Genomic DNA, 11,107 nt, shown 5'->3' with positions numbered 1-11,107 from the left:
AATTATTCGTTTTTTGTTTGGTGATCTCTGTCGTTAATTATTGACAACCAATTGACAGCAAAGGCAAAGAAAAATCAAAATTCAAAACTCCAGGTTTTTCTTTTATATATCACGAATACAAAGGACTAAAAATTTCAAATAACATGGACGGATAACATGATAAACACCATATGTCTGCACTAGTTATGCACCGTTTGGTTAATAAAATGAAAGAATGTAAAATATAGAGGTGATAAATCGATACATGTGAATAACATAATACTGCATGAATCTCAAGTCTCATCTGATATGAAAGATAATACTCAACATTCTTTTATCATTCAGTGTTTGCCTCAAGTTTTACAAAATTTGAAATTATTAAATAAATATGTTATCTTTACCTTTCAATTTATTATATCATCATCATTCATCGTCTCATCTTACAACCAATACAGCGTCTATCTATGCTATCTATATTATATTATATTATATGATACTCACTGAGAATTTAGGGTCCGATTCAGCAAGTGATACTAGTCCAGAAGCAGGTTTCGAATATGCCGTGAGCCTGAATCACGAAGAAGACCGTTAGAAGGGGGCCGAGAGGGTATCCGACGCTTAAGTCAGAGACTGAGGATATAAGGGAAACAGATAAGAGTACTGCTGAAAAACAATATAGTGAATATATGAATTGTACGCTCTAACCTGATATTTATAGGAGACTACCTGGGCCCGTCATGGGCCTTCTACCTTGACTAGGGATGGGTCAGGGGCCCAAGGCCCATGATCCGGTATGGCTCGATTTGGATGAGCTCATCCCTTGAGTATCATTATATATTCATTATAATACAACGTAAACTCTTATAATAACTACCTTGACAATTTTAATAGATGGACAAAACTACCATTTCTCAAAACGTAAATTCTTAAAAAAAACTAAATGATTTGTTAATATTAATCAATAACTTAATTATCAAATGCGTTTATGGTTGGTTATTTATAATGTCTGCTATATCCAAAATGGGTCGTAGATCTTTGTTTGGGCCAGACCAGTTATCAGGCCTAAAATAACAAATAATGGGCCTGAAATCAAAACAGGTCAATCAACACTGTATAGGCGAGGTGGCCCATTTCCGTGGTTTTATTTTATATTATATTATTTTCTCTGTTATCCCATCTTTTAACCTCAAACCATTGTTTCGCGTCTTTCCGGTCACTCGAAGCAAAGGATCGAACACATCTCAATCAGATTTCGCAGTCATGTCTGAGGTATTCTTGCTAAATTTATCCTCGCTTTGATTCGTTCTAGTATTTTTTTTTATTGGAAAGTAGATTGTTCGATCTGGAGTGTGGTTGTTGACTTCGATCCATTTTCTGTTTATTTATTGGAGTAATTACTGATTTTTTTTCTATTGATTCGGTTTTTCGAGGTATTTCGAAGTTTTATTTAATAAAATTTTTCCTAATTGATTGTATGAATTCCAGTTTTCACTTGTTTACAGCTGTTGATTTGACTGATTGATTTTTTATTTTTGTGTCTCTGTTGTTCAGGCAGTAAAAAAACCTCCGGTTCCTGCAGACGGTATGTTATCTGAGCTGAAAGTGTGTTTTATGCGCGTTTTGTTGATCTCGTTTCTTTCAGAAATTTATTTAGTTGATGAGTTTGTGTTTTAAGGATGATTTTTTTGCCGTTAGGCAGAAAAATTGAATGCCGAGTGTATAAAAACTACGTTTCTGTTCTTCAGAGGAGAAGTCTGATGCGCCTAAAAGTAAATCTCCTGCTCCTTCAGCTTCTGGGGGAACACAATCTGGACAGACCAGTTCAATCCCTGCTCCATTTCCTGAAATGTCAAATCCTTTTGATTTCTCCGCTATGACGGGACTGCTTAATGTATGTATACTTTCCTCATCACTTATGGCTTTTCTTAGACTGAGAAAGTATTATGGTGAATCCGTAGCATGTTGATGTCAGCTCTTCACTAGTTTCTTCTTCATGAAGGACAACTATGTGTCCATGTTTTTTTAAACTTGTTGCTGCTAATCTGTTTACTTGGATCATTATTTATTCTCCAACTTAATTAAACTTTCGAATACTAGTTCACGAGCTAAACAACCGGAAAAACTGCTTATTCTATTGTCTATTGAACTGAAAACCATTAAATAAATTTATGTCATGAGAGGCAACTGAGGAAAGAATATGATGTTTCTTGTGTCATATGATAATTATGCATACCTTGGAGCATCTAATGATGAAGTAGCAGTAATTAACGGGGCGATGATATATTTAGGGTAGTGTGGATTAATCAGCTTTCTGATGAAAGTGTTAGATCAATATTATAATTTTATATTCTCGTTCTCTTATTTATGTTGAATATGTGCAGGACCCAAGCATCAAGGAACTAGCCGAACAGATAGCCAAGGATCCTTCATTCAATCAGATGGCAGAACAGCTACAGAAATCCTTTCAAGGTGCTGCACTTGAAGATGGCATCCCTAATTTTGATTCGCAAGAGTATATGTCAACAATGCAAAAGGTCATGGAAAATCCTCAATTCATGACCATGGCTGAGAGGCTTGGAAACACATTGATGCAGGTAATTCGGGGCTACCTTAGCCTTATTTCATTACAAGCTATCATTTTATATAAAGTCAAAAGTTGTATCATTCTGATTTTCTGCAGGATCCAGCCATGTCTGGCCTGCTTGAGAGTATGGCAAATCCAGCTAATAAAGAACAACTTGAAGAACGGATGGCCCGTGTGAAGGAAGATCCATCTTTGAAGCCTATATTGGAAGAGATCGAAACTGGGGGTCCTGCTGCTATGATGAGGTTATATCTTTTTCTGAGTTTTGTTTAGTTTAATATGGCTAAATACTTCTAAATGCTTTAAACATGTCCTCTTAACTCAACTTATTTGATTTTCTTGACTGATTAAAACTACTTTTATCTGCATATTCTTAAATTTCCAGTAGTTTATTATTATTATTATTATTATTTTAGGGAGATTTATAATTCATCCTGCAAACTAGTGGGTGTTCCTGTTGGCCTATGGGTGTATCTGCTGTGTTTTTACAATTGGAAAGACATTTTTTTTTATCGCATTTGAATGTTAGTAGGATTACGGTTTATTTTTCAGCTCTTGTTTTATTGTTGAGCTGATGTTCTGTCATTACACCATGAGAAGTAGAAAAACAAATGATTCATTCCAACTAAAAACCTAGAAATTTTTTACCCTGGTCAATTGATATGTTTATATTTCAAAAAATTGTTTAGGATTTATTCCTATGCCTACAGTATAGCTGGTAGAATATTTTGATGCATTTTAAAATCATGGTGCTGTTGTGGATCATTACCATACTTCTAAGTCCTAACCGATATTCGTTACGTATCTTGGTGATCCATCTCACTCTTACACACTAGCTGAGCTTTTCTTTCGATTTTTGATTGTGGAACTAGTCATTACTTGGATTGCACCCCCACTGATAAGTATTATAATTAGATACTGGAATGATAAAGATGCTCTCCAGAAGTTGGGTGAGGCTATGGGATTTGCTGTTGGAGGAGAAAGTACCACATCTGCTGGTGCTGCTGCTGGGGAAGACGAAGCAGAGGAGGTAAATGACGAGGAATCCATTGTCCATAACGCAGCTAGTGTTGGTGATGAAGAGGTATCTCCTAGCAATATTATGTTGAAAAGTACATTTATAATCATGGTTTCTCTGTCCTTATTGACTCTTTATCAACAACTAGGCATTGAAGAAGGCTTTAGCCGATGGTGCTGACAAGGATGAAGAAGATTCTGAGGGACGGACTGCGCTGCATTTTTCATGTGGATATGGAGAGGTATTTGAAAAACTAACAAGACTCCTCCTCTTACTCCTTCCTTCAACCTTTAGTTTCATCGATCACTGACCATCTATGCTTGGATTTCCTTTTTTTTTTCTCTTTCGTATGCTGCCTTTTATTACTCCTGTTGTGTTAGTTTTAGGACTTTCGGCTAATTATTTTAGGTTCTCACCCAAAAGCTGTTTGGGTTTTGTTCTAGGTTAAATGTGCTCAAATTCTTTTGGAGGCTGGGGCTAAGGTTGATGCTCTGGATAAGAATAAGAACACTCCTCTTCATTATGCTGCCGGTTATGGGAGAAAGGACTGCGTGGAGCTTTTGTTGAGCAATGGTGCAGCTGTGTAAGCCGCCTGTTTTCCCGATCGTCATCCCCAGCTTTAATTTGCACGTTTTCTTTCCAACACATTAACTTTTCTTGGTTTATGCAGCACTCTTCAGAACTTGGATGGAAAGTCGCCTATAGACGTTGCCAAATTAAATGACCAAAACGAGGTACTAAAGCTTCTTGAGAAGGATGCGTTTCTATGAGTCTTGGTGTGATTATGCTCGTGTAGTTTCACGAGCTCGAGTGTTGGCATACGTATATCGGTTCATATATTCTGCTTTTCGGGGAATGCTTAGTATGTATGGGTCTGTCATTCTATGGCTAAACAGTGGTGGGTCATTTGAAATATGTTGACAATCACATGATGTGTACATTGGTTGCATGAAAATCTACATGGGTTTGGTCGCATTGGCTGCTCGCAATGGAGCAAGTTATACAACTAAATCTTCAATCTACTTGAATATTAATAATATTTAAATAATCAATAAAGCAAGAAGGTACCAAGCTTATACCGGCATTATCTCAAGTTTGGCATCCTTTGTTTTTAGTCATCTTTTCAAATACAAATTTGATTGGAATAATTGATCCGAATACACTTGATTAGCAAAATTTTGAAGGCTCAAATCCATTCAATAAATATTTTTACTATAAATCAGAAATCAACTCTTAACAATTGTAAGAGCAAGGAAAAAAATTCTTGACGAAAACGTGAAACATATTCATATTTTGATTTTAAAAAACAATTAATTTATTTTATTATTGATTATATTTTTAATTATCGAAATAATTAATGCATACATAAGAAAAATATATAGATTTTCATAAAAAAAACAAAGATATAAATATATGATATAACATCGTTTTAAATTATCGGGGTTTTCGGTTTTCTGTTTTCTTAAAACTAATTCAACACAATAAAGTAATTAAATGTCTTTAATTATTTATCAAGAGTGATTGCACGCACGATCGATTTACGGAATCTCTTAGCTTCCGACCTATCATTATCAACATGTATTTAATTTAATATGTCTATGCAAGTTGTAAATCCACAGATTATGTCACTCATTCTTATTGCAAACTATTATCTCGAATTCATTCACAATAAAAAATATTATAGAATTTAGCTAGCTTTAATAATTCCAAAAAATAGTAACACAATCAAACATGAAGCAAAAGTCGAAAATTAAATTAAATAAAACAATGTTTTGGGGTAGGATCCATTAAATTCCAACAAATATAAAATTTAGCTGATAAACATCGTCATGAAATTATCAAAACAATTAAGTAAAAAAATTTATTAAACTAAATTACGAGAAGAAATGAAGAGGAAAGAAAAGACGTTGCGTGAAAATCCCGAGTTCTTCTTGCCTCTTTGACTCCAGTCTTTTTTCTCGCGTGCGGTGGCTCTCCAAGGTGAAGTTGATGTGTCAAAAGTGATTAATGATTCAAACCATGTATGAGGGCTTTCCATGTAGGTAGGAATCCAAAAAATTAGAAACAAATCGATCAAATCATGTTTTCTTATCGGATCGCACTAGTGCGGACCAATTATGCCGTCCTAGAGCGAGCTGCTAACAGATTTTCGTTTTTCTTCTTCACTTGGGCGCGCTGGGCATGGGAAAAAAATATCCGCCCAAGTGCGAGATGTTCGGCATCTGCTCTTTATTTTCCACTCGTAGTCACTGGACGAACAAAAATACCTGCCTTAGCTCAAGCTTTGCGCAAATCCACAATTTTTTCTTTATTCGCGAACTGGGACAACTAAGTTTATCCACCCTAGCGTGCCATGTTCGTACGTATGGTCGTCCCGATTTCCTCTTTTCTTGATTAAATCACCTATAGATCAACCTACAACATGTGAGAGATGAACACTGTGCATAATATAAATAAATAAACTAAAATTAGACTCAACACAGTTAAAATCATGCAAGAATGAGATTCATAATGACACAATAATATATGTAAAAACGACACTTATGAAGAGTCAACAAAATTTAAGCCGCAAGTTGGTTTGCTGGACACCTACTCTAATATATATTATATTTGCGTTCAAGAATGAATTGTGATTTGTGGGACTTATTTAATTTTTTTGGAGAAATTATATATATATATATATCTAATTACCTTGAAAATGAAATAATTTTGTATTAAAGTCCTTTAGCACCGGCTGAAAAAATGCATTTAACCTTGTTGCCCACGACACTTGACTATAAAAATTAATCCACAGAAAATTCAAACGCCAAAGTTGATTTTTGTATAAACATAAGAAAAGTCCAATTTCAAAAAATGAACTTTTTCTAAAAATAGATAAATTTCAAACAGCAAAAGTTGATTTTGTTCAGAAAAATAAGTTATCTTTTGGTTTTGATACATTCTTTAAAGGATTAATATAGCACTCTAATTATGCTATTCAAATTTCCTAGAACAACTTTCAATTCCTATAATCATTCTAAAAAATGACTTGTGGAAAACTAGAAATTATTTTTGGGTGGCTCAATTGCGAGTCCTGAAATTGTATTAAGAAGTAAGAAGGAATGGATAGGCGGAGAGCACAAAACTAATATTTAAGTATCAAGAAATGATGAAGATATAAATAGCTCATTTGCTACAAAAGTTCATGTTATTTTATTACACGATGTATATATCTATATATAATTTACTAATTATATTTATATATAGCATTTGCCCACAAGGCAAAGATCATTTTTCTTGTGACTTGCAAGTCCTGCAGCCTCTTCCATGTCAACATCTTCTTCCTTCATTCCATGGGGCAACTCCCAGTCAAATGAGTAGAGAAGGTTGGCAAGTGCAAGCTCCACAGTTGTCATACCGAAATTCATCCCAGGGCAACCTCTTCTACCCGATCCGAATGGGAGCAACCCAAAATCCTGCCCTTTGTAGTCGATAGTACTATTCAAAAACCGATCGGGATTAAATTCAGTAGGGTTTTCCCAATATTCGGGATCTAAACCAATGGCGTGAAGGTTGACATACACCGTGGTTTTTGCAGGGATTTCATACCCATCTATCGTGCACTTTTCTATGGTTTCTCTTGGGACGGAGAGTGGAGTTGGAGGAAACAATCTTAGTGCCTCTTTGATGATTGCTTTTAGATAAGGGAGATTTTGGATATCATCTTCATCTACGACACCTTTGGCTCCTACTACATTTCGGACTTCTTCTCGTGCTTTCTTCATCACTTGGGGTTTCTTGATGAGAGCCGTCATGGTCCAAGCTATCAAGGATGCACTTGTATCGGTTCCAGCAATGAATACGTTCTGTAATAAAAGTTTGATACAGAAAATAATCCATCAAGAATCTTGGAAAAATTTCGATCACTTAAAGAGCTGGAAATTAATGTGAGATGATAGATAGAAGGAAACGTGGTAAGGGAACCGACTACTCAGTAATCACAAGCATAGAACAGTAGAAATTGTATATATGTTTCCCATATTTTCGTTTCTCATTCTGTAAGTCGCAGAAATTTGCTCTAGCCCAAAATTTGGTCTTTGTTTTCGCGAGGAACGAGACAATTCCTTTCCATAAAATAGAATATTTTGGGCAGATTCTCAATTCCATTTTCTTCTTTACTAAAAGAGAACTACTAATATTCTAACATGTACGAAAATTTTAAACTATCAAAAGCAAAAATTAAATTATACATATATAACTTTTGAGATTTAGATAGAGACGTCTGACATAGTTTGATCATGTTAATATATAGAAGACAAAATACGACATCAATATGACATATCTTAGATTGATATGTTAATGGACTGAGTAGAAGGAGGTGTAAACCATTGAAAACTTGGATAAATGTAATTAAGGAGCTATATTTTAGATCTTGGTTTAGGAGATGACACGTAGGAAAATCGCTTAGTTTGAAGAACTAGTATTCATGTAGTCAACTTCATAACTAGCAAGAATATACTAAGATGATGATATATAAATTTTGAGAACACAAATTTGTAAAATCTCAGTGGTGATCCCGATTATGTAAATAACACAATTAACTATTTTCATAAATATTTATCATTAATATCAAGGACCCAATATAATAAATGATGCACGATATTTTACATGTTATGGTCATTTTCATGATCTCTGACATAGTATAAATTTAATATATATATGATTTTCTCGAGATCACATCTTTAACAAATTCTAGCAGAGAGACATTTTTTAAAATAATTTGATAAAATATTTGATTTTGACGTCTTCAACCTTTTTCTGTGGTCTAAGATTCGTCCCATCAATAACGTTACCTATCAAAAGATGACTTCTATCGGTTCCGCCATGAATAAATAGGGGAAATACATTTTATATGTCATTTTCTTTAAAAAAAAAAAATAGTTCATCAGATTTATTTCATAAATTTCCCAAAATACTTTCTATAATAAAAATTTGATGCACATAATAATTGATCGGTCAAGAATCTTGGAAAATTTTCATTTAAAGAGTTAGAATTAATGTTCAATTAAAAGCACAAAATGGGGTAAGAGAACATATAACTCAGTAATCAGAAAACGAACAAAGTAATATCACGAATTCTTTTTTTTTTTTCATATAATTTGTCAAAGTTTTGTCCTGATCGAGAAATTGATCTTGGTTTTCTTTTTAATCTATGTGAACAGAACAAATATATCTTGGTTTTCTAGAAAATAAGTTTTGGAAATGTAAAGCTAGAAGTGAGAGTGATACCATGAGAATTCCCTTGATATTTTCCCATTGAATAGGAACTGCGGAGGCTTGGTCTTGTTTCAACTTAATCATCAAATCAAGAATGTCCCCTTTCATTGATGCAGGCCGATTCGGATCAAGATGATCGTCTATAAGTTCTTGAAAAAAATCATCCAAATCCCTACAATTCTTGTCGAGTCTCGAAATCATCCCAGTTAATCTATCGATCCAACCTAGTAAAGGGAAAAAATCACCAAAGAAGAAAGCTACTGATAGTTCTTGAGCTTCTTTAAAAACTGCATCGAACCTTCTTTTAGACTCTCCATCTAGCTCTTTCCCGAATCCGGCCCGACATATGATGCTATTAGCTAGAAAAAACGCAGCCTGGCTCAAGTTTATCAGCTCAGACGAATCGGATTTCTTGATCATATCTTTGATCATGCGTGAAACTTCGGCTTTTCGAATAGGAAGAAACGAGACCACCTGTTTGACACTAAACAGATGAATCACGCTCAGCTTCCTCATTTCCCTCCAAGTTTCGTTGTAACTAGAGAAAGCAATATCCTTGCCATTGTAAGAAAATCTTTGGAAGGCAATGAGTGTTGGCCTGCCTGCAAGTGCTAGGTCATTATTTTTTAAAGCTGTTTTGGCTACTTTTGCAGAAGAAATCACGATCGCGTGTCGGAAACCAAATTTCATAAGCATGAGGGGGCCATACTTTTTCGCGAGTTCGTGGAAGTAGACATGGGGGTGCACCGGGTCGTATTCGTGCAGGTTCCCGATCAACGGAAGCCCTTTTGGACCCGGTGGAAGGCCGGCAGTTTTCTTGGGATTTTTCGGTTTAAAGAGATTGAACAGAAAGATGATCGAAAAAGACAGCACTAGGAGAAGAAAATACATGTTAAAATATTTCTGGAGTTCAGATTTGTAAAGGTGGATTGTTTTTTTTTATATGTTCCTTGATAGTTATTTATAATGGCGGGATCTCATTATATATATTATTTGTAAAACTGATTTATGAATACATATATATGTATATAAATTTATTTTTTATGATATATTGATATACCTTACCTTAAAAATGAAATAATTTAGTAATAAAGTTTTTAAGATTGGATGGAAGAGCACACTCGTTCTAACGTGCAACAGTTTCACGGATTTATATCTATGAGATGAGTCGACCTAGTTCATACCTGTAATAATATTTTGATATAAAAAGTAATATTTTTCATTTAAATTAACATATATCACACGATATTTTTTCACAACATAACTAATAAAAAATAATAATCTTGCAGTGAAATTAATATTTTAATTTAATAGATCGAATATTTTCGCTCAAATCAATATATATTACACAATATTTCTACATAACTAACAAAAATTATATTTTGCAATGAAAAATAATACTTTGAACATTAAAAAAATAATATTTTCATGAGTCGGATCGAGACGGAGATCTGTCTCATAAACTTGACTGGTGAAACAGTTTGAGAGGTGTTTTCGTGAGAAAAATACAACCCTGCGCTTCCTAAAGCAGCTGACTAGTTGAATTATCAGCTAGCCTACGTCCCTTTCCTATTAAAACCCTGTTTGAAAAAAAAAATCCGAACGCCAAAGTTGATTTTGTATAAACACAAGAAAAGTCCAATTTTAATACTTGAATTTAAAATAAAGATAAATTTTAACCGTCAAAATTTATTTTCTTAAGCAAAATATCTAAGAAATTAAATGTCATCTTTAAATTCAAGTTAATTATAAAGGAACCTTCCACTATTGGACCTCAAAAATTAATTATTTATATTTCGAAATTTGTATAAATATGACTAACGGATCTCATTTTCTTTAAAAAAACAAATTATGCTATTTTTCATTCGAGAAAGATGTAGATTACAATTTGAGTAAGTCTCTTGTGAGACGGTCTCACGAATCTTTATCTGTGAGACGGGTGAACCCTACCGATATTCACAATAAAAAGTAATATTTTTTCATGGATGACTCAAATAAGAAAACTGCCGTGAGACCATCTCACATAAATTTTTGTAAATCAATTTTATGGGTCAATTGCAGAGAGGGGGTTTGATTTGAATAATCAAACGATAATATTAATATTTCCAAACAAAATTTATTTTTCCTTTTGATTTAATCATTTCACGAGATTGATTGTTGCTAATTGTGTCAAGAAACCACACATTTAATGCTCGTCCGACAATTTTAAATTTTGTTTTTTTAACATATTTAACGTAAACAATACTTGACTTTTAAGGTTACGCATTATT

General features: G+C 33.8%; 2 protein-coding genes across 2 annotated transcripts; one reads left to right on the top strand and one right to left on the bottom strand.

Moving 5' to 3' along the window:
* The first annotated feature begins 1,136 nt into the window (after window positions 1-1,136).
* On the top strand, window positions 1,137-4,553 carry LOC140957088 (ankyrin repeat domain-containing protein 2B-like). Its single transcript, XM_073414186.1, has 9 exons — window positions 1,137-1,248; window positions 1,531-1,561; window positions 1,725-1,870; window positions 2,361-2,573; window positions 2,660-2,808; window positions 3,479-3,647; window positions 3,730-3,822; window positions 4,025-4,164; window positions 4,252-4,553. Exons 1-9 carry the CDS (start codon window positions 1,240-1,242, stop codon window positions 4,349-4,351), a joined length of 1,050 nt encoding a protein of 349 aa, XP_073270287.1. The 5' UTR covers window positions 1,137-1,239; the 3' UTR covers window positions 4,352-4,553.
* Window positions 4,554-6,706: 2,153 nt separating this feature from the next.
* On the bottom strand, window positions 6,707-9,788 carry LOC140956524 (strychnine-11-hydroxylase-like). The gene is made up of 2 exons (XM_073413293.1): window positions 8,850-9,788; window positions 6,707-7,426 (listed from the first exon to the last, which is right to left on the bottom strand). Exons 1-2 carry the CDS (start codon window positions 9,726-9,728, stop codon window positions 6,818-6,820), a joined length of 1,488 nt encoding a protein of 495 aa, XP_073269394.1. The 5' UTR covers window positions 9,729-9,788; the 3' UTR covers window positions 6,707-6,817.
* Between the last annotated feature and the right edge of the window lie 1,319 nt (window positions 9,789-11,107).

Source organism: Primulina huaijiensis, chromosome 14, assembly GCF_012295235.1.
Source record: "Primulina huaijiensis isolate GDHJ02 chromosome 14, ASM1229523v2, whole genome shotgun sequence".
Classification (NCBI taxonomy): domain Eukaryota; kingdom Viridiplantae; phylum Streptophyta; class Magnoliopsida; order Lamiales; family Gesneriaceae; genus Primulina; species Primulina huaijiensis.
Note: the sequence above shows the minus strand (reverse complement) of the source record. Positions and strands in the feature narration are given on the sequence as shown.